The sequence below is a fragment of the Cynocephalus volans genome, chromosome 16 (genome assembly GCF_027409185.1).
Source record: "Cynocephalus volans isolate mCynVol1 chromosome 16, mCynVol1.pri, whole genome shotgun sequence".
NCBI classification, from domain to species: Eukaryota; Metazoa; Chordata; class Mammalia; order Dermoptera; family Cynocephalidae; genus Cynocephalus; species Cynocephalus volans.
In genome coordinates this window covers 3,020,622-3,044,262 of record NC_084475.1, presented here as the reverse complement: position 1 = coordinate 3,044,262, position 23,641 = coordinate 3,020,622, and the positions used below count along the sequence as shown (strand labels likewise).

At 45.8% G+C, this 23,641-nt stretch overlaps 1 protein-coding gene across 1 annotated transcript in view; it reads left to right on the top strand.

Moving 5' to 3' along the window:
• The first annotated feature begins 14,793 nt into the window (after positions 1-14,793).
• Positions 14,794-23,641, top strand: part of PECAM1 (platelet and endothelial cell adhesion molecule 1) — a 46,547-nt gene continuing 37,699 nt past the window's right edge. Inside the window, exons 1-2 of the mRNA XM_063081002.1 lie at positions 14,794-15,038; positions 15,128-15,154. Coding sequence (XP_062937072.1) covers positions 15,005-15,038; positions 15,128-15,154 — 61 coding nt within the window. The 5' untranslated portion in view covers positions 14,794-15,004. The remainder of the gene's footprint in view (positions 15,039-15,127; positions 15,155-23,641) is intronic.

Sequence of the window (23,641 nt, the reverse complement as noted above, 5' to 3'; positions counted from 1 at the left end):
CTTACGTGTTCTAAGTAGCAGTGAGAAAATTCATGTTTTCCTTTTGAGTGGCCTGAAGAAACCCTGCCTTAGGGAGAAGCAGGTGGGGGGAGAGGTCATGCCTTCGGAAGAGCTCACCCCACCTCTTCCTCTTGGTACGAGAGGACGAGGCTCTGCATGCATGTGGGACCAGCAGATGTGGGGGCATCCTGTACAATATGCAGCTGTCTTAAGGTCCTCACTCCCCATGAGACCTCAGGAGAATGGAAGAGTTGAAGGCTGCAGGGGTCACCCAATGCAGGAATCCCCCAACAAAACCTGCCTCTGGAACCATCCAACCAGCACTAATATCCTTCAGGAACAGAAACTGGTCCACTAAAAAAAAAAAAAAAAAGATATTTTTATTGAGATAATAGATTCACATGCACTTCTAGTAAATAATACAGAGAAATATACAGTTTGCCTGGTTTCCCCTAATGTAACATTTTGCAAAACTCCAGTATAATATCACAAGCAGGATATTGATGTTGGTACAATCCACAGATCTTATTTGACTCCCCCTATTCTATGTGAGCTCATCTGTGTCTGTGTATGTGAAGGTCTCTACAGCCTGCATGCCTGTGTGGGTCCATGCATGCAACACCAGTCGAGATTCTGAACAGTTCAGACACCACAAAGATCCCTCCTCTTGCCCGTTTCCAGTCATACCCACCTCCTTTTCTGCCCCCAGCCCTAACCTCTGGAAATCACTAATCTGTCCTCCATTTAAAATTTGTTATTTCAAAAATGTTATATAAATAGAATTATATTTGGGAGGACTGGCAGCTTTCACTATGCATAATTCCCTGGAGATTCACCCAAGTTGCATGTACCCATAGTTTGTTCCTTTTTTATTGTGTAGTAATATTCCATGGTGTGGACATTGTTTATTTAACCGTTCACCCACTGAAGGCTATCTGGGCTGATTCCAGTTTTTCAGCAAAGTTGGAATTACAAATGAAGTTGCTGTAAACATTCCTGTACAGGTTTTTTGTGAACATATGTTTTTATGTCTCTGGCAACTGGTCCATTTTTAAACAGCTCTAATTAAAGCGGATTGTTGAGATCTGGGAGGGAACCACCTAAAGACGCAGATGTGTTCTCACATTCTCAATATTAGAAATATTTATACAGGCTCCCGGCTGGCTCTTAAACCACGTGAATCTCATTTCTGCCTAGAAGCCCCGTTTCCTGAGCATATTCTCATACCCCAATTTGGCTGCCTTTTTTATTTTTATGTATCTGTTTCTTTTAATTTTGTTTAATCACATAATGAAGCTGTAAAGAAACAGGAAACATTAAGACAGTTGTACAGAACAAAATGAAGGATTGCATCCTAGAATAACCTTAGTGAATAAATATTTCATATTTGGTGTATTTCGGCTTTTTCAGACTTTGACCCTTTCCGTCTTTGCTCTAAGCCGAAGATTTTTCTATTGTAGGGTATTTCAAGAAATCCCAGTGTTTTTCTTTTAGAGGCACTGTGCAAGGAATCAAAGGCTCAGGGCTGGAGTCAGGCTGCAGCTGACTTCACCACTTCGACCAGCTGTGGACTCTTGGGCACGGGCACTAACCTCTCCGAAAGTCTTGTCTCTCTCGTCAAATGGTTACATGAGACTTGAGAAGGGCTCTGAGCACTCAATAAATATTAGCTATTGCTATTGAAGTGAAAGCTCCATGGTAGAATCTTGTGTTAAAGAATAATTTTTAAGAATAAAACAATAATCTCATACAAATATAAAAGGAGCATGTGTCAAGTATTTTATTTCAATGAATGAGGGAACCACTACGATGCTATAACTGGCTCAAAGGAGAATCAGAGAGCATGTATGTGTTAGATAGAGTGATTGATGATCAATTGACAGATATCTGCCATCGGGGATGCTGAAATGAATTTGCTTAATAGAGGCAGAATTGTTCAATATCATCAGGGCAATAATGAACTGCGTCGTCCCTGCTGGACACAATTCACATTTTTCTGGATATGAATCATTTGCGTTCCTCCCAGAATTCTACAACCTGGAGAGTTAACAAAATATCTCAAAGACAATGAAAGGCACAAACACTCCATAGAATCAGATAACCTGGCAGAATGCGCTGGACAGATGCCTAGTTTTCATTGAAGACACCCAGAAATCTTTTGGGTCCATTTCGAAGTCTTTCACAATTTTTCCTGGTATTTGTTAATTTGATACTAGGTTAAAGTTGCCCATATCCCTATAGAATTCTATTATACTGAACCCCACACTGGACTTACGAGGAGGAATCTGCAGTCTGATGAGCTAGGCCTTGACTAAGATGTGGCTCCCGTGAGTTAAATGTCCACACACCTCAAGGCAGCTCCCGCTCCCTCCCAGCGATGTCGGTGGCGTGGAGCAGGATTAATCCTCAGCTCCTACGTGTCCAGCTAATGAAACTGTGCTACATGGAACATTTGTGGAGCCATTGAAAATGAAAAACTATCTCACGCGCCCATTTGTAGATCCACGTCACATTTGAGAAGGAAAGGTCAGAACTCTTCCTGCTCTGTATGGACAAGCTCCAAAACCTCTGCCTTCCCGTCTTTGAACATCTGGATTAGTGCACCAAGTGTCCGTGGCATGGATTCAGTCTCCAAAACTGAAAATGAGCCAGCAAGATCTTGACCTGGGAGGGTGAAGGGCATGGGACACTGGGACACTGTGTCCCATGGACACAGGGCTACTCCTATGGACACTGGGCTACTTTCCCAACCCACCCATTGGGTTTCCTTGGCTTTTCCTTCTCCCCGTGCTGCAGTCACCTCCCCTTGGGTGAACTTGTGAGGACGAAGGTGCACGTTGTGGCCCATGCTGGCACTCCAGCCAGGGTCTGTGAGGGCCAGTTTGAGGACCCCAAGGAAGCCAGGCATGTTGCTGTCACCTGAGACCCAGGTTCAGAACCGTGATGCAGCCCAATGAAAAGAGAGCCCCCCCCACCAAACTCTAGAGAGTAACTCAGCCCATCACTGAAGCTGTTGGAAGCGGGATGCAGGGGGCAATTATACCACACTTCGAGGAGGAAAACGCCCTGGAAATCTTCTGCACGCGTGCCTCCCCCTCAAAATCACGGTGGCCAGAGTGTCCCCGCCATCCCTCCCAAAGTCAGCCAGGCAGTCTCGCGGTGTCTCTCCTCCCAGACTGGCCCCTGTCTTCCTCAGGGAGCTGTTGGGCCTCATGCTTGGGCCTTGTCATTCTGAGCCCCCAGCGGGCACCACCACCCCCGATGCTGACTGTGAACACTTAGGCTTCCTGGTGCTTTTCTTTCTTTTTTTCAGTCCCTGTCATTCTTCAGTTAGTCAGGCAGGTCTGCTTAGGTCTCCATGACAAGGACACTGATGCATTGTCTGGACAGTCATTCGTGAGCTCCATGGACAACTTCAGGGCCCTTCTCAGCATCAAGCCAAAACTGCAATCCCAGCCCTGAGCAACGGAGGCCACTTAACCCCTTAGCGATGGTGACCACTTTGACAGCTGTCTGCCTCCCTTCTCTTTGTCTTCAACCCCACCAATCAGCAGGAATACTGCCCTGACCCATGGCATTGGTTTGACAAATATGTGACTCCGGGTAGCTTTATCAGTAAGACGAAGTGATGTTTGATAGCCACATTGTCCCCCTGGAGAGATGATGTAGGACAGTGGCCGACATGGCTTCTGGAGTCGTCAGGAACCAGCCTCTGGGTGGAGGCTCTGTTTGATCAGAGAAGACTCCACAGCCTTCTGGAACTGTCTCCCTCTCTCTCAGCTGCCTTTAAAAATCTTCACAAAAACTTCCCTCACGTGCTGCGTTGCAAAGTTTCAGCTGAAATACGCCTCCCTATCATGCATGTGTCCATGAGGACTCAGGAGAAACCTGGGGTTTCTGATGTCTTGCTGAAATCCAGAGACCCTATACCTGCAGTACTTTACTGATTCAACAGTCTAGTAACCCTGACAACAGCAGGACCAGGTTAACTTGTCATGACTTATTTTTTAGAAGATCCCTGTCAGGCCTGGCCCAGCCTCCCTAATCTCCACCTTTTCCAACCACAGAGACAGAGGACGCCCCTCCATAGCCTTTTTTTTTTAGAGGAAGACTTTATTACAGTTCTGCACATGTTGTAAGTTGTGACTCACTAGGAAATGATTTTAGGCGATGCTTAGATACAACATAAAGTGTTTTTGGTTCTTTTTGGTGGCTGGCCAGTGCGGGGAACGAACTCTGGACCTTGGTGTTATCAGCACCCCACTCTAACCAAGTGAGCTAACTGGCCAGCCACACAACATAAAGTTTTTCCATGCATAATAAGTAACCTGCCTGGAGTTCAGCAGAGGAGAGCTATCAAGGTCCCTGGGATTTTGGTTTTGGAATTTCCTAGCCCTTTCTTTGTTAAAAACTCGGAACATTTTCTGGATTTAAGGCTAGACACTAGGAGGTGACAAGGTTGCCCCCACACTTATGTCACCTGGAGGCCTGGCCCAGGAATACCACCAACCTGCTTGGCCCAAAAAGCTGGGCAGGAGAAGCCTCTTAGGCAAGAGCCATTGTTTTCTTTCAAAGCAGGGGATGGAGAGATTGGCCGAGAGCCTGGAAGAGAGACCCCCACAGCCCCCACGACCCCTTCAGCTCTCCACAGCCCTGTAGCCCCCAGCCTCTACTTCCTGGGGCTCCCCCTGACCAGAATCCTCTTCAAACCAAGTGGACAGTTGATCATGAGAAGAAATGGACACACCCTTCTGCAGGCTCCTGGAAGGCCAGTCAGGTGTGGACAGAGTCGCACACACACTGGACCGAGCACCACTCTGGTCGGTAATGTTTTAAATATTTTAAAGTACTTTTCTCCCTTAAAGTCCCAGAACCTCTGTGCAGAACTGGGCAAACCGTAGAAGGATGATATGCCTAACAGCCACCAGCCACCATTCCCATCTCTTATATTCCATGTTCCCCAATCCCTAATATTAAAATATTAGAGGGTTTAGATCCCCATACCAGGCAGCCTCCCCCCAAAATAAAATAAAATAAATCCACACATTTGTGGTTAATTGATTTGGGGCTGGCTGGTTAGCTCACTTGGTTAGAGCGTGGTGCTGATAACAACAAGGTCAAGGGTTCAGATCCTTGCACCAGCCAGTTGCCAAAAAAAAAAAAGGAAAAGAACAGATTTCTAAAGCTCAACAGCTCTAGGCTTTAGAAAACAGGTTTCTCCCATTTCTGGGGCCACCAGATAAGACTCAGGCAATCAGAGGTGAGAGTCTGCACGCACCAATGAGGTGGGTGTGAGGAGTGGGGACATTGTTCCTGTCCAGAAGCCCCCTGAAAGAAGGCACTAGGCTCTATTAAAAATGCCTTTAAGCTATAGACTTTGGACTTAAAAGTAATCCCTGCACACAGGCAGCTGCCGAGTCCCACCTGCCAGGAAGGGAAACTGCCCAGACCTCCCTGTCTCCCCTCTCCCTGGGATTGAAGGGGCTCAAATCTGGGAGCTTGAAGAGACTTGGGGCTCAGGCTGCTAATAGTGCAATGTCAACCTCATCATGGATCGATGCCTTGGGACGCCAGCCAGAGAACTCAGAGTTTGTCAGATTGTTTTTGAGTACGTTTAGCATTTGCTCAACAGCCAACTTAAAAAGAAACTTCTGGATCAAAACCCGAAGATAAGCTGGAAACGGCCTGTACTTTAAACCAAAGCCACTTTTTGTGACTAAAATTCATTTTGCCAATCTCTAGATAAACCAGGAACACTTTTTTCCCCAAGAGTTGTTCCTGGCAGGGTAACTTCTCCACGAACTTGCAATAAACTATTTCGAGTTTCCTCTTATTTCAGCAAAGTTCATTTTGTCTTGGATAGAAAAGAGAGGGAGGACAAAAAATATCCCAACGTTGTTTTTTATTATTCTTGTTCTTATTATTCTTATTAATTATCATTACCGCTGCTATGTGAGTATCAAGAGGAGGCACCATCTAATGAATGTACGGTCCACCAGTACTTCTGGACTTTATGAAGACGCCCAACACATCCTCAAGAGCAGTCCTAATGTCCTCCTGGGCAAGTGTGGGGTAAATGATAGCACAGTAAGGGGACTTGTGGCTTATTGAACATTCGTATCAAAGGAATTCTGATTAAGTTGAGCCCAGGCCAAGTCTGGCTCTCTCTTCCTTTTTCTACTATTGAATATTTTTATTAATGACTTGGATGAGGACTCTGGTGACATTCTGATTAAATGCCTGGATGACTCAAAGCTGGGAGGGAGAAGTCAGATGATAGAACTAAACATCAAAAAGACGGATGAAGGTGCCACCTTGTAGGTAGATGTCATCATTCACCCTGTAGATGAGGAAAGCCAGACAGCGAAACCCAGAGAAAGCAACCTCTTGCATGGAGCTTTCTCATTCTTTTACTCCCAGGAGGAGCATAACTCAGCATCTGCGACACTGTGCCCAGTGATCTGTGGATAGACAGCCTCCCATGCAGCCCCTGGAGGGCAGGGCCAGGCTTTGGTCTCTTTCCCTAGGTGACATCTCAATCCCTGTGGGGCTTCCCTCAAGGACACGACCTGCTATTTCCTGGGCCTGGCCTGGAGAGAGCACTTCAGCTCTTTCTGATCTGCAGCCCCAGCCTGTTTTCCCCTGGGTTCCTGCAGTAACCTGACTTGAAAGAGAAAAAATTGGGAGACAGAACTGTTCCAGCCCCTGAAAGATCTGGCATTTCTGTGCATGACTCCAGCTTACCACAAGGTGTTCCTGTAACAGGCTGCTTCCCAGAAGGGGTCCTGAGCAAGGGTTGTCAGATAAAATACAGAATGTCCAGGTATATGTCAGTTTCAGGTAGACAACAAATAATTTAGAATGTTCCATGCAATTTTGGGGACACACTTATTCTAACAAAATTACTTGTTGCTTAGATGAAAATCAAATGTAACTGAGTGTCAGGTATTTTTAGTTGCAAATCTGGCAGCCCTGCCCTGAGCTCATCCAAGACAGGCAAGAAGTGACTGTCTGGCGCCTTCCTGGAGCCCTGGCCTGGCCTGGCTTGCTGCTGGCCACACCACCCCTTACCCAAGGGGAGAGCAGGTGTGGACCAGCTGTGCACATCACTGGCTACTGCTGCCTGGTCAGGTCTCTATGGGCATGCAGCCCCCAAACCACCACACACTTACTTCCACCTTTACCCCTGTGGGCTCCTCAAGGCCTGGTCATCTCCACTGGCCTTGGACCTGCCCTCCCTCCACGGCTGCATCTTGCCGCATGCAGTTGGGAACTAACGCTGGCTTTCTCCCTGTCCCAGAAGCCTAGCTCAGCTGGAGCCAGCCATCCGGTGTGAGCCTGACACAGGGCCCATGCAACACCATCATAGGAGTACAAGATGACTGTTTACATTCAGGCTGCTCCTCTGGCTAATTCAGTCATTCAACAAACATCTATCAGGCCTACTATGTCCTGGGCATTGTGTAGACCACAGGGGCACAGTGGTGACCCATTCCTGCTCTCATGGAGGTGACAGCCTAACCAGGGAGAGACTTATCAGAGATGACACAGATAAATATTTGATTACCAGCACTGAAAGGTGCTGTGAAGCGGCCCTATATGGACAGCTTAGAGAGTGCATGACAGGTGCCCGATCTGCTCTAGAGTCTCCTTTGAGCTGGGCCTAGAGAGAAGTTAACTAGGTGGGGTCGGCAGTCAGCAAGAGCTTTCTAAGAGGAGGGGAGTCGGGCAGCCTTTCTACCTACCTCACCTCATCTGTTCCTTTTGCTGCTGAAAGTCACACGTGGGACAAGTTACATAATTTGTGGGTCCAGTGCAAATGAAAATGCAGGGCCCCTTTTTCAAAAATTATTAAGAATTTCAAGATGACAATAGCAGGATGTTAAACCAAGTGTGACGCTCTGAGCACAGGGTCCTGCATGACAGCACAGGTCACACTCCCGTGAAGTCGGCCCTTGGTCTCCTGATTACTGTGTGCCTCAGGTCAGGGACCAGATCTGAGTCTTCTGCCAGGAAGGTGCTGTACAAGGTCAGTTACAGAAGCCTCAGAGTGAGCCAGACAGACACAAGCACGCAGATGTGACTCAGGACCTGGTTGACACTTCACCTTCTGGCCCTCAGTTTCCCCATCTGTAATGTGGGTCATGATACCCCTGTGGTAGGCTGGTAGTGGCCCCCAAAGATGTCAGGTCCTAATCCTGGAACCTGTGAAGGTTATCCTACAGGGTGTCTTAGTCTGTGTGGGCTGCTATAACAGAACACCATAGACTGGGTGGCTTATAAACAACAGAAATTTATTTCTCACAGTTCTAGAGGCTGGGAAGTCCAAGACCCAGATGCCAGCAGATCCAGTGTCTGGTGAGAGCTCACCTCCTGGTTCATAGATGGCTGTCTTTTCACTTTGTCCACACATGACAGAAGGGACTAGGGAGTTCTTTTGGGTCTCTTTTATAAGGGCATAGATCCCATTCATGAGGGTTCCACCTTCATGATCCGATCACCCCCCAAAGACTCCACCTCCAAATGCTGTCACGTGGGGGATTAGGCCTTTCACTTAGCATAATGTTTAAAGGTTTATCCATAGTGTAGCATGTATCAGTACTTCGTTCTTTTTATTGTCAAGCAATATTCCATTGCATAGACGTATCACATTGATTTAACCATTCATCAGTTGGTGGACATTTGAGTTGTTTCCATTTTCTGACTATTATGAATAATGCTGCTATCAACATTCATGAACAAATTTTTTGTAGACATGTTTTCATCTCTCTTGTATCCATGCATAAGAGTGGGATTGCTGCTGGATCATATGGTAACCCTATTTTTAACTTTTTGAGGAACTGCCAGACTGTTTTCCATAGTGGATGTAGCATTCTATAATCCCACCGGTAGTGTATGGAGTTCCAGTTCTACCACATCCTCACCAATACTTACTGTCTTTTTGATTATAGGTATTCTAGTGGGTATAAAGTGGTATTTCATTGTGGTTTTGATTTGTAATTCCCTACTGACTAACGATGTTGAACATCTTTTCATATGTTTATTGGCCATTTGTATATCTTCTTTAGAGAAGTGTCTATTCAAATGCTTTGCCCATTTTTAAAAATAAGTCTGTTTGTTGTTGAGTTTGAGTTCTTTATATATTCTGGATCCTAGACTCTTACCAGATATGTGATTTCCAAATATTTTCTCCCATTCTTACCTTTCAATTTCCTGATGGTGTCCTTTGCAATGCAGAAGTTTTTAATTTTGATAAAGTTCAATTTATCTGTTGCATGTGTGTGTGGTTTTGAGAACAGAATGCACAAAAACATGTTTTTGCTTCAGTGCCTGGAACATACTGGTGCTCTTCTGCCACTTCCCAGGCCAGTGCCTGGGGCCACTCAGGGCAGAAGAAAGCAGCCTCTTCGCCCCCCCAGGGCCATTGTGTGGTTGATCTGTTGTCAACAACTTCTTCATTTGGCCCAGGAGGCACCCTGACAGGATCCAGGGTACTTTAACGGGCCCGTGGGAAAATTTTTTTTTTTAAATCAGAAGAATGAAAAAGAACTTTTAGGTCAAAGAAATGGTTTAATATATAATTTTGGGGGGTGGGGGTGGCTGGCTGGTAAGGGGATCCAAACTCTTGACCTTGGTGTTATTAATATCTAATACTAATATATTTGTATTAATACCAATGCTAGTTGTAAAATATCATTTTTAATTTTTCTTAATCAAGGAAGGAGCCTACAAAGGCAAAAATGCCATTGTATTTGAGTCACCAGAGCAGCAGTTCAGATGGGACAGGATGGGGAGCAAACCAGACGGACAGCTATTGTTACTGTGTCTACTGTTGTCACTGTTTTCAGTGTTAGTGTGTCCTCATTGTGCTCTGCTGGTTAAATATCCTTTCAAATGCTAGCTCTCTTTTGATCTTCCTAACAAGCCTGTGCCATGGGTAATTGGGCAGATTATTCCCATTTTATGGGTGAGAAAGGTGAGTCTCAAAGCATGTACACTATTAAACCGCAAAGAAGGGACCGGAACCTCAGACTTCTGATATGCACATTAGTACGTGTACATTCCCTGGCTGGGGTATGTCCCAGGCTCCGTGGATGGAGATCAGTTCGGCTCAGTTCAACTCTCCTGAGTTAATCAGACCCACGGCCACAAGGAGGAAATGGCCATGTACAGTATCTTGTTTCCGATCACGGCTATGAAATAGATGGAGGCTGGCTGTGCCGGGTGCCTGTAGCCCCCTGACACTTCTGTTGCCTGCCTGCCCAACCCTTCCTGCCCACTCCCTACCCCCAGCTTCTCAGAAAAACCACTTCCTAGGGGCCGGCCCGTGGCTCACTCGGGAGAGCGTGGTGCTGACAACACCAAGTCAAGGGTTAAGATCCCCTTACCAGTCATCTTTAAAAAATAAAAAAGAAAAACCACTTCCTGAGGTTTATTCCAGCAGGCAGCTTTTTAGTGTGGTTACTGAATTGCGCTGATTGAGGTGTGTGTTAGTTTCTGTGTATTTAAAGCAGGAGCAAAGCATGTGTAAATGACTCTGAGTCTGTTCTTCAATTCCTTCTGGCTGAGAAGGGAGCAACTCTGTGGGAGAAATGGGGTGCTGGGTGCACCTGGGCACACCTGGGCTCCCAAGCTTGGTTAGAGCATGGTGTTGTTAACATCAAGATCAAGGGTTCAGATCCTCCTACTGGCCAGCTGCCAAAAAAAATAAACAGATACACTATATTGTTAAGATGTCATTTCTCCCAAAACTGATTTATGGATTCAACACAATTCCAATGAAAATCTCAGAAGGTTTTGTTTTTTCTTTTGTACAAACGGACAAGCTGATTTAAAAACTGCAAAGAGAGGCACACTGGTTAGCTCAGTTGGTTAGAGCATGGTGCTGATAACACCAAAGTTGAGGGTTCAATCCCTGTACCAGCCAGCCACCACAAAAACAACAAGAACAAAAACAACAAAACTGCAAAGGACCTAGAACAGCCGTAATAACTTGAAAATGAAAGACATTTGAGGACTGACACCACCTGGCTTCAAGATGTAGTATAAAGCTACAGTAATCAAAACAGTGTGGTACTACATAAAGATAGATAAATAGATCAAGGGACAGAATAAAGACTCCAGAAATAAACCCACACATGTATGGACAACTGATTTTTGACAAAGATGCCAAGAGAATTCACTGGAGAAAGAATAGTCTTTTCAACAAAAGACTGCTGGAACAATTGGACATCTATATGCAAAAAAAAAAAAAAGAACTTTGATCCCTATCTTGCCTCATATACAAAAGTTAACCAAAATAGATAACAGATCTCAAAATAAAAACACAGGTGAAAATCTTTGTGACATTGGGTGAGGCAGAGATTTCTCATATGTGACACCAAAAAGGTGATCCAAAAAGAAAACATTGACAAATTGGACATCATTTATTAAAATTAAAAACATCTGCTTATCGAAAGACACTGTTATAAGGATAAAAAGACATGCCTTAAACTGGGAAAATATATTTGCAAATCACGTAATTGATAATGGACTTGTATTAGAATATGTAAAGAACTCTAAAAACACAACACCGAGAAAACACACAACCTCCTAAAAAATTGGACAAAAAAATTTAATTGACACATGCATGGTAAATAAGCACTTGAAAATATGCCATATATTCGTCATTAGGAAAACGCAAATTAAAACCATAATAAGCTATCACCACACCCCCCTCAAGAATGTCTAAAATTAAAGACTGCCCTGCCAAGTGTTGGTGAGAATGCGGAGCAACTGGAGCTCTCACTCATTGCTGGAGGGATTATAAAACAGCATCAACAGTTTGGAAAACAGTTTGGGAGTTTCTGAAAATGATAAACATACACCTACTATATAACCCAACCATTCCATTCCTACATATTTATTTACCCAAGAGAAATGAAAGTATATGTCCATACAAAGATTTGTTCTTAGCAGCTTTATCTGTATTAGCCTAAAATTGGAAACAGCCCAAATGTCCATCAATAGGTGAGTGAATAAACTGTGGTATATTTCATATAATAGAATACTATTCAGCAATAAAAAGGAATGAAGTACTGACATATCCAACAACATGGAGGAATCTCAAAATAATTATGCTAGGGCTGGCCCGTGGCTCACTCGGGAGAGTGTGGTGCTGGTATCAGCAAGGCTGCGGGTTCGGATCCCTATATAGGGATGGCCGGTTCGCTCACTTGGAGAGCGTGGTTCTGACAACACCAAGTCAAGGGTTAAGATCCCCTTACCGGTCATCTTTTAAAATAATAATAATTATAATGATAATTATGCTGATTGAAAGAAGACAGACCAATAATAACAATAATAATGAGTACAGACTGTATGAGTCCATAAAAAATTCTAGAAAATGCAAAGTAATGTATAGTGACAGAAAGCAGATCAGTGCTTGCATGGGGGGTGGGGGGTGGGAGGAGAGGGGTTCAGGGAGGGAGGGATGACAAAGGGCAAAAGGAAACTTTTGGGGGTGGTGGATACGTTCACTTTCGTGCTTGTGGTTGTCTTTTCACCGGGCATACATTTCTCAAAATTTATCTAAGTGTACACTTTACACTTGAAATATGTGCTGTTTATTGTATGTGAATTATACCTTGATAAAGCTGTTAGAAATTCAATTTCTTAATTAAAAAAGTTAAAAGGTAATACAGTCACATTATTCAAAAGCCAAAAGTACAGAAAGGTTTACAAAGAAAATTCTCCAGCTGCTCAGTTTCTACCGCTCAGCAGCCCCACCCCTCCCAGCACAGAAAACAGGGATCATTTGTGCTGCTATCGGCTTTCCCCAAGTTAATGTGTGCCCGTACCTAATGGCGTTGGTTATAGACTATCCTAGTCTATAGTGAGTAGCAAATCAAACAAAGGCTTTTACCCTTAGAGATTCAGCTCATCTCTGTACAGGCACGATGATCCTTTTTGTCTAATTCTAATTTCAGAGACTTTTTCTTGTATTATGTAAACTATCCATTTATATCCTTTGTCCATTTTTCGATCGTATTATTGGTCTTTTTCCTCCTGATTTCTAGCATTCTTTACATATTTGGCAAGTTAGCTCTTTGCCTGTGATATAAATTGCGAATATTTTTTCCAGTTTGTAGTTTTTCTCTTGACTGTTTTTTTTTGGGGGGGGTGGCGGGGAGGCAAAGCAGAACTTTTTTTTTCATGGAGCACAATTACCAATCTTTTATTTTATGGCTTCTGGATATTAAGTTATACTTAAACCAGCCTCCCAGGTTATAAGGAATTATTTCACAGTACTTCCTTTTTTTTTTTCTCCCAAATCAAAGTTTGTTTAGATGCGTGGGGGTAGTTGCCAGTAGGTGGCCAAAGAAGATAGCTTATAATGGGGAGCGGGGGACACAAAACAGCAAAAAAAATAAACTATACAGTGAAAAAAATTCCTTTATAAATAAACTTCCACTGAACCATAGGTCAGAGAGAGGAATTATTTCCTGGCTAGAAGCCATTACTTTTTGGTACTTGCCTTGGGGCCAGAGAAATCTGGGTTCTATTGTCCCCAATTCAAATCTGTCTCGGCTTTCCCATGTGGAAGTCCTTCAGGGTAGCATTTCAGGAACAACTTGGCACCCCGACCTCAAGGCAGTGATAATCTAATTTAGACGATACAGTGACTGGTCTTCACCTAGACAATCAGTCATTCTACTAACGCTTTTTGATCAGTACTGTGCCTGCCATCAAGGAGCCAGCATCGGGGGAGGACAGGCCATTACAGCACATTGTAGAAAGTGTGTGACAGAGGGAAGTGTGGAGAGGTGAGGCGGTGCAGAGGAAGGGAGCTCAGTTTGGGAAAGACAAGGGGAAGTTCTGGAGGACCTGATGCCTGAACTGAGTTTAAGAAGCTGTTGGTTGGAGCGCGGAGCTGATAACATCAAGGTCAAAGGTTCAGATTCCCATTATCAGCCAGCCGTCAAAAAAACAAAAACGAAAAACAACCAAAAAAAGGACGGGTAGGAATTAGCCAGAAAAGAGGAGGGGAAGGGCACTCCAGGCAGGGGAGCAGCGTCGGCTGAGGCACAGACCTGTGAAGCGTCTTTGGAGCTATAAATTCTAGCAGCCAGATTGTAGGGGCAAGAAGGGCCCAGTGCGAGACTCAGCTAGAAACGTGAGGAGGGGCTGGATGAGGGAGGGTTGTAAACTGACTTTTTCTGGAGGGCCATGGGGAACCATTACAAGGTGTCAAACAGGGATGTGAAAGGACGTGATTTATGTCTTAGCAATCTCCCTGTATAGCATGTGTGCATTTGGGGATGCAGGCCGGAGGGGGCCTCTAGGAAGTGTGGGCACCTCACAGGGCTGCCTAACCCAGGGACAGCCTCCTACTTCCACTGACTTCCAAGCTCAGCTTGCCCCTGGTGGCAGGTCTCCCTGACAAACCCTGCAAAGTTTTGAAAAATTCAGCCCCAGAAGGGCAGGAGGCCCAGATTGATGCTGTATGGAAAGAGCCCCCTTGGGGGGGCCACGGGAAAAGCGGATTTTGCTGGGTGTCCACGGGGAAAAGCCTTTTGGGAGAAGGTTGCAGAGAGGGAGGGACCCCCTCGCCATGGGAAGGAGTCCCCCAAACCCAGGCGAGACAGAGGAGGGTCCAGAACGCAGAGGCAAATGCCATTTGTGTCTTTTTTTTTCTCTAAAGGAACTAAACAAAGCGACTGCGTTCAGTGGCCCCTCAGGAAGGCCAGTCATTTCCTGAGGAGATATCAGGCCAGCCCAGGCCTCATTGTTCCCAGTTTCCAGCAATGGCCGCCATTACCTGACCAGTGCCAGAGCCGGACTCTCTGCAGGTGCCCAGAGAACTTACCAGCGGTTTCTGCTTTTCACAGGGCAGGTTCCATCCGTGGCAAGTAGGGAGTGTCTTCTGCCCCAGAGGCATGGCCCAGAGGCAGAACTAACTGTGCAGGACAGTTGGACAGTCTCTGCTCTCAGGGTGCAGCTCCGGTGGGCCCGAGGGGACAAGATGTGGCTTGGAGCCCTGCTGACCCTTCTGCTCTGTGAGTTTTTAACTCTCTTCCCACATCGCTTTACCTTCCTGAGAGAATTGAAGCTTCTGACATCAACATATTGCTTCTGTTTCTTCCAGGTTCAAGCCTTGATGGTCAAGAAAACTGTAAGTCCTGATGTTTCTACATAGTTTCACCGTCTTTTCCGTCGTTCTTCAAACTCATGTCAAATTGCTTGGGTCTGATATTTATAACAATTTGAGAAAAACATTCCAATTGAGAACTAAAGTGTATTCTGTTTTGGCATCTTTAGAAGGGTTTAGAACAAAATTCTTGTTCTAACCCAGGTTCTAATCAGCGTGTTTTAGAAGTAACTTCTATTTTCTAGACGCTAGTGAATCGCTGTTCGTTGGGGTGGGAAGGTGATTCAAAAATTAATGATTTTATAATTCGTTTTTTGTTGTTCTACCATAATTGCTTATGTTCATAACATACCCCATCCCTGATTGTTTTAATTACAAGAGGTATAATTGATCTGTCAGATTCATGAAGACAGAACATAGCTTAAATTGGTGCTACCATATTTTTTTTCCTAAATGATGGAAAACACAGACTGGACCTCACTTCCCACCCACTCGTGAGTCTGATCATATCTGCAATATTTCGTGCACGCACACAGAGAGGGAAGGTACTGCCTGTCTTTGAAGTCTGGTTTTATCATCCACTTTAGAGCTGATTTTTGAACCTTCATCTTGAGATAAGAGGGTTTTGTTCTGCCTCATCTGGGATCACGTGAATGAGGGGGCTCACTTGGGTCCGGGGGCTGTGAACGAAGGGAGAGCCCACAGGGCATGATCCTCTTGTCAGAAGTCACTTCGATCAGTAAAGAATGGGGGTGACTGGTTGCAGACAAACTGCACAGCGTTTGGAGATGAAGGACATGGACAGCGCCGGCTGGTTGAGCCGAGGCTGGGAGCTGCGGCCCCGGCATGGAGAGGGCTCGTGTGGCTGCTGGAGAAGCCTGTCTGCCAGCCTTTGCTGCTCAGCTCTCCATGTGTTTCCTTGGGCTTTTGATCCCCATGGCAACCTGTGGGGGCAGGATATCCGTTATCTTCATAATCACCCTACTTGACCTATGGTGTCCCTGAGCCTCAGAGACGACCTACTTGTCCGCGTGAGAGCTAGTTAGGGGGGCATTGGTACTGGGACCTCGACTTACCAAAACTTGATCATCTGTTTGGAGCCAAGGGCCTGACTCAAGGTTTTAAGATGTTTTACTGGCCTCTCTGAGCATTTTTCTCAATCTGTAAAGAGGGGATGATAACAGAAGCCATCCCGTGGGGTGGGTGTGAGGTTGAGATTGGATAAAAGGTGACTCGCCTGCCCTGCCTGTGGGGACTAATGAGTGATAAGGATGTTTACTGTGTGGTCCTAGCCCACCTTTACAGTCACAGCTCCTGCCCCACCCGCTCGCCCTCTGTCCTCTCCAGCCTGGGTACTCCCAGCTGTCATGCAGGCCACACCCTGCCCTGCAAACACCCACTGCTTCGGGGCTCCTGCTTCTCTGCCCCTCATATCCTGTTTCCCAGGGCTGCCATCCTCTGCCTCCTTCCCATCTCAAGTGGAAGTCACTCGCTCCCTTCCTTGGGCTCCTAGAGAATGTTCCTTGTACCTTCAGGGAAGATCTTGGAACGGCAGGACTCGGAGCAGTGAGAGACTGTCCCACTGCTTCCTCAGCCCTCTGCCATGTTTTATACTCGAGGAAACTGAGACCCGGAGGCCACGGGCACTGTGCAGGGTCAACACTGCAGGTTAGCAGAGCGGGGGGCCGGGTCAGGTCTCCTCGCCTTCAGCCCCCCAAGACCAGCATTCACCATGCACGACCTGCCAGCTCACTCCATGTTTCCTCGCCAGGTGCAGCCCTCTGCCCTCCTGTCTCTGACCTTCCTGACCCCCTCATCCCCACCCAGCAGCAGCTCACCTCGCCTCAGGAGATGGATGACCTCAGCTCCATCTTCAGCCTGGAGGGAACTCCCTCCGCTTCCCGCCCACCCGGCTGCTTTGGCTTATTTGCCTCCCCACCCATCCTCCCGGCTTCCCTCCTGATCGGGGCCAGCGGCCCACCCTACCTCACCCCGGCACCCCACTCCCACACGTCTTCATGTCCCTCTCCCCGCCAGACTTTTAGCATCTCTATCCCGGCGCCTGGTTTTCCCCCTCCCTCTCCTCCCCAGGAGAGAATTGACTTTTCCCTGAGTCGGAACCTCAAACCCTGGTCTCTGCAGGCCCCATGCTCTTATCCTGTCTGGAGCCCATCCCCTCCCTCCACCTCCACCTGCCCCTCCCCGTCCCCGTCCAAATCTAGCGGCCTCTCCCTTGAGCCTCAGGCTTACCAGGCGGCCAGCAGTTGGGGTCCCCTCCCAGTCGTCCTATAGGCCCGGCTGCACCACCGTGACTTTGTCTCCCTCTTTTATCCTTCTTTGGTGTTCCTATGTTAGTGGGTGGCATCCAAGTCCTCCTGGGAACCTAATCCAGGAACTTTATCTTCCACTCTTTTAACCCCCATCTCCAATCAAACAAGCCATTTATTTTTTGTTGTCGTAAAATACAAACGTTATAAAATTTATTATGACTGACATTTAGTACATTCACAATTGTTGTGCAACTGTCACCGTTGTCTGATTCTAGAACATTTTCATCACCCCCAAAAACAAGTCCTCGGGAGTCTACTCAAGAATTCCCAAGTCTGCCCCATCCCTCATTCCCAGTGTGCTTGTCCCAGCTCAGGCCTCCTCGGCTTCCACCAGAACCCTCACCCATGCTGTTCACTGGCCTCTGGTCTCTTCCCCCAGGCCACACGCCTCTCCTGAGACCCTCTGGACAGGGCTCAACTCGTCAGCCCAGCAGGCAAGGCCCTCCGTTCTGGCACCGCCTGCCGGGCCCACCTGGCCCCTTGGGCCCCACACTCTGCTTCCCATAAATGGCTGTGCCAGGAAAGCACTGATTTCTCATGCCCCTCGTGCCCCTGTGCCCCAGTACATGCTGTTGTCCTGCCCGCCACCCGACAGGCTCGGGTCAGGGCTCACTTCCTCAGACTTTCCTCGGTCTCTCCTGTGCTTACTGACATCACTGGACTCCAGCTGTCTGGGTCCCCACCAGCCTGCACTGTCTCAGACAGCAGGGACAAATTCTCCTCCTGCCGTAAGCCTGGCATCTGGCACGGGTGCTCCATAAATGTCTTATTGATGGGGACTTGAACTGAACTTGGAGATGCTTGAGACTCAGATGAGAAGGGGGGTTGGCATGCTCTCTGCTCAGCACGGAAGTTCGTCAGGGACTCTGTGTCTTGTGGCTCCCTGTCATTCTCGTGACAATGGTGGGTGACCCCTCCTTCTCCCCCCCGCCTTCTTTCTGAGTCATTTCCAGGTTGAGGGCCAGGTGGCTGGCTGAGTCATGACACCTTGTCTTTGCAGGGAGCATCAGCATCCGCTGACTGGTGGCCTTGAGGTCAAGGGAGGTAGGCCCCACGGTTTTAGTATTTGGGATTTGGCAGTATGGTCCTTGGGTGCCTTACCTGTGCTGTGGTGCCTTGGTCACTTTGGGTCCTTCTCCGTCAACCTTCATCCATCCAGGTTGAAATGATCTGACCTCTTTAGGCTGTTCTACAGCCCCATTCTCCATCCCAACAGTTCTGAACCTTTTGGGGGTTTAGTAAGGAAAGCTGTGGACTCTCTCTCCAGAAAAACACACATTTGCATACAATTAGAGGTGGTTCATGGGCCCCCTAATGCCCATCCATGCACTTCTCTGGGGCCCAGGTCCCCCAGGTTGTGATCACTCTGTTGTGTAAATAGTGAGACCTACACACAGTACTTCAGTGCAACTTGGACAGTTGATTTACCAAGAGGATAATGGTTTCTGTATTATAAAAAAAAATCAGTAGAGATTTTTCAAGATTGGTTGGGTGGCATATTTGTTATCTATTGCTGGTTAACAAATTACCCCAAAATGTAGTGGCTTAAGATAACACACATATATTATCTCACACAGTTAATAAAGTTTCTGAGGATCAGAACTGGCAGTGGCTTGGTTGGGTGTTTCTGGCTCAGGATCTCTCATGAGATTGCAAACAAACTGTTAGTCAGAGTGCAGTTCTCTGAAGGCTTGACTGAGCCTGTAGGATCTGCTTCCAGACTCACTCATCTGGCTATTGGCAGGAGGCCTCAGTTCCTCATCACGTGGGCCTTCCACAGGGCTGCTTATGACATGACAGCTGGCTTCACCCAGAGTGAGTGACCCCAGAGGAGGAGAGAGTGGCCAAGATGCAGGCTGCATTGTCTTTTATAACCTAACCTTGGAAGTGACATACCAGCACATCTGAGTATTTTCTTGGTCATATAGATCAGCCCTGGTATAAGTGGGAGGTGACCACGTGCAGGTGTGAGAAAAAGAAGGCAAGGATCATTGGGAGGGATCTAGAACACTGGCTGTAGCAAGGGTGGAGTGGTAGTCAGGGTGGTAGCAGTGGTCGTGGTGATGCAACTAGGCTGCTGTTCTGTGGCCTCAAGTCAATCATGTTTTCTGCTAAGATGAAGAGGGAGAACTCATATCTTGATCAATTTTATAAGATGCTTTTCCATCTTCCATCCTGCCCTCCCTTCTCCCTTGGCTGTTCCAGCTAGCCATGGGAATGTAATATTCCTACCAGTGCATCAGTAGAGTTCATTTATTTATGCAGATGAATGTAGAGTTGCTTGGAAAAACAAGACAGCAGAAGTGCCCCATGCTGGTGGGTACCATCCGCACTAAAAAATACACTGCTTGGTGCTTTAGCTAAGTTTGATTTAAAATTGCTAAAAAGTGGTAGGGCTCCTGTAAAAAGGAAATGCACTAGGCCTGGTCAGTAAGAGGCCCAGGCAGGGATTGTGCTAAGGCTGGAAGGCCCAGAGTAGAGAAGAGTTGTGAGATGCAGCCTGAGCTCCCTGTGGGCAGAAATCATGCCAGTCTTTCTCTGCTCAGATCCCCCAAGTACTGGGTACGGTGCTTGGCACAGAGAAGCCCCCTTAAATGTTTTCTGAATGAAGGGTGCTAAGGAAGGGAAGGTCAACCAGGAGCCAGGCATTGGGTGGAATATACACAGCCCTTTAGAGCTCTCAACCACCTTGGCTTAGATGCAAATACCAGGGCAGGCAGGTATTAGAGTCCCCACTTGATAAGAGGAGAAGGGGTGGCTCAGAGAAGTTAAACAACTCCCAAGATCACCCAGTTAAAGACTGTGGGATCGGGGGCTTGAACCCCAGTGTGCTTGACTCTCTTCTGTACCCAGCATTGCACTCCAGGCTTGGGCATCACCAACCATGGATGGGCAGCTCATCCAGGACGATGTGGAGAAAACACAGTGGGATGAGCAAAACAGGGAGTGTGGAGAAGTCACTAGAAATTAACCTGAAAAATTAGAAAATGATTTTTACTTTAGAGAACTACCTAGAAACATGGAGTAGAGATACAGCTTTAATGCTCTTTGGAGCTGGTTTTAGCTTCTATGACTGACAGAATCTAGCTAATATTTCTCCAGCACTTTATAGGTGCCAGCAATTGTGCTTCAAGTACTTAAACTCAGATTCTCACCCTTACAATTATTGTGCCCATTGTATGGATAAGTAAACTGAGGCTCAGAGAAGTTTAGTAACTTGCCAAAGGTCACACAGCTTGTTACTAGCAGAGGTGGGATCTGGCCCAGGTGGTCTGGCTCCATGCACTTGACCTGCTCTCTACTGTCTCCTGGTAGAGTCACTGGACTAAAGAGCATGTCTTAAAAAGAAGGAAGAGTTATTGAAGAGGTAATGAGAGGAGAGCTGCCTGTCTGGGAAGTCAGTACGTGGGAGTGGATCATACTAATTGAGGGGGAACTAAATATGGTCCAAAGAACTTCTGTGTTGAGAGCTCACCCGGAGGCTTCTCAGACCAGGAGTTTATAACTTGGAGAGAAAGAAAAGGGAGTTCTAAAGATCAACGCTGTAGTACATAACTTGGATTTAAACCATCACCTCATTTTATCTCAGGGACTGACTGATCAGATACCATTTTTTTGTAAAGTTGATTGCTTGGAAAAAAGGGGCAGGTGTGGACTATTGTACTCATTTTAAAATTCAAGACAGGTTATAGGCATATTAAATTTTCTTTTCTTTTTTTTTTTTTTAGGTTTAGCTACTTAACTTTATTTCATTAAGTGATTTTATTTTTTTATTTATTTTTATTTTATTTTATTTTATTTTGTCAATATACACTGTGGTTGATTATTGGGGCCCATTACCGAAACCTCCCTCTCTCCCCTCTCCCCCCTCCTTCCCAACAACCTCCTTTCTGTTCGCTTGTCGTATCAACTTCAAGGAATTGTCATTGTTGTGTCTTCTTCCCTCCCCCCCCACCAGGTTATTTGTATATTTATTTATTTATGTTTAACTCCCACAAATAAGTGAGAACATGTGGTATTTCTCTTTCTGTGCCTGACTCGTTTCACTTACTATAATTCTCTCAGGGTCCATCCATGTTGTTGCAAATGGCAGTATTTCATTCGTTTTTATAGCTGAGTAGTATTCCATTGTGTAGATGTACCACAGTTTCCTTATCCACTCATCCGATGATGGACATTTGGGCTGGTTCCAACTCTTGCCTATTGTAAAGAGTGCTGTGATGAACATTGGGGAACAGGTATCCCTTCGACTTGATGATTTCCATTCCTCTGGGTATATTCCCAGCAGTGGGATAGCTGGGTCATATGGTAGATCTATCTGCAATTGTTTGAGGAACCTCCATACCATTTTCCATAGAGGCTGCACCATTTTGCAGTCCCACCAACAATGTATGAGAGTTCCTTTTTCTCCATAACCTTGCCAGCATTTATCATTCACAGTCATTTGGATGTTAGCCATCCTGACCAGGGTGAGATGGTATCTCAGTGTGGTTTTGATTTGCATTTCCCGAATGCTGAGTGATGTTGAGCATGACAAATTAAATTTTCAATTGTACAAGAAAGGCTCAACTGTTAAAAGAGAGGAAAAGAAAGACAGGTTCTGCCACTTTGTCTGGCCAACTCGTTAACTATGCCTTTTCTTTCTTTCTTTTTTTTTTTTTTTATTAAAGATGACCAATAAAGGGATCTTAACCCTAGACTTGGTGTTGTCAGCACCACGCTCTCCCAAGTGAGCTAACCAGCCATCCCTATATAGGATCCGAACCCGTGGCCTTGGTGTTATCAGCACCCACTCTCCCAAGTGAGCCATGGGCCAGCCCACTATGCCTTTTCTTATCCCACAATGACTTGTGACCGCTTATAAAAAGTATGTGTGGTTGTTCAACAAGATACCATTAATGAGGAAATCAAGATGAGAAGAAAACAAAGGTGGGCACACAAAGCTGTGGTCCTTTTAGCACACAAAAATGCATCTCAAATATTGCCAGAATCCAGAGGTGAAACTGTGGCTTTGCGCTTCTTAGCAGCCAAAGCAAAAAGGAAAACAAGATTCTTTAGAAAATTCTTGGACTCTACAAGATAGGAATGAATCGGTGTTCAGCATAAACGTAGCATTTCCTGGTGCTGTTGAGACACTTTGTGAAATCATTGAAAACATCCCAATGACTTCCCAGACTACTGGAAATTTAATTCCGTAAGACAATTTCTTAATAGCATCTGTTTTAGTTTGCTCTGATTGCTATAACAAAATATCACACACTGAGCAACTTAACAGAAATTAACTTTCTCACAGTTCTGGAAGAAAGAAGTCCAAGATCTAGGTGACAACAGGTTTGGTTTCTTCTGAGGCCTCTCTCCTCGGCTTGCAGATGGCTGCCTTCTCACTGTGTCCTCACGTGGTCTTTTCCGTGTGTGTACACATCCCTGGTGTTTCTCTGTGTGTCCTAATTTCCTTTTATAAGGACATAGGTCAGATTGGATTAAGACCTACCCCAACAGCCTTGTTTTAATATAATCATCCATTTAAAGGCCTTATCTTCAAATGCAGTCATATTCTGGGGTCCTGGGGGTTAGGGCTTCAACCTGTGAATTTGAGGATTTTGGATATAATTCAGCCCATAAGAGCATCCTTCAACAGAGAGCCAAAGCTTAACTTGGTTAACGTATGCTATGAGGGCCATAGCAAGGACCAAACCACACAGACTTCTGGAGATCTTCCTTGGTTCAAAGATAAAGAAATTTAGCGTATCACAGAACACATAGAGTATTCATAACCCATGAATATTTTTCTATTATCAGAGCATCTAATAAGAATTGAACTTTAGGAGCCTTATCTAAGCTGTGGGACTGTCCCATACCATCCCTGGCTTCGGAAGTCCTTATCAGGGTCACATAAACTTTGGGTGAGGTCTGTGCTTGAAGGTGCCAAACCTTGCGCATAGAGTGCCACCTCTTGTGTACAAAAGGCAGAGGAATAAATAAGACTTTGTATTTGCTTGTATTTGCATAAAGAGGCTTGCTGGAAAAATACACAAAAACTAAAATTGGTGGTAACTTCAACAAGGGGAAGTGGAAACTGGGTGGATGGAGACAGGGCTGGGAAAGAACCTTTTCACTGTATCTTTTCCCCTGTATTTTTCTTTTTTTTTTTTAATCTCAACTATATAGAATTAAATTAAAT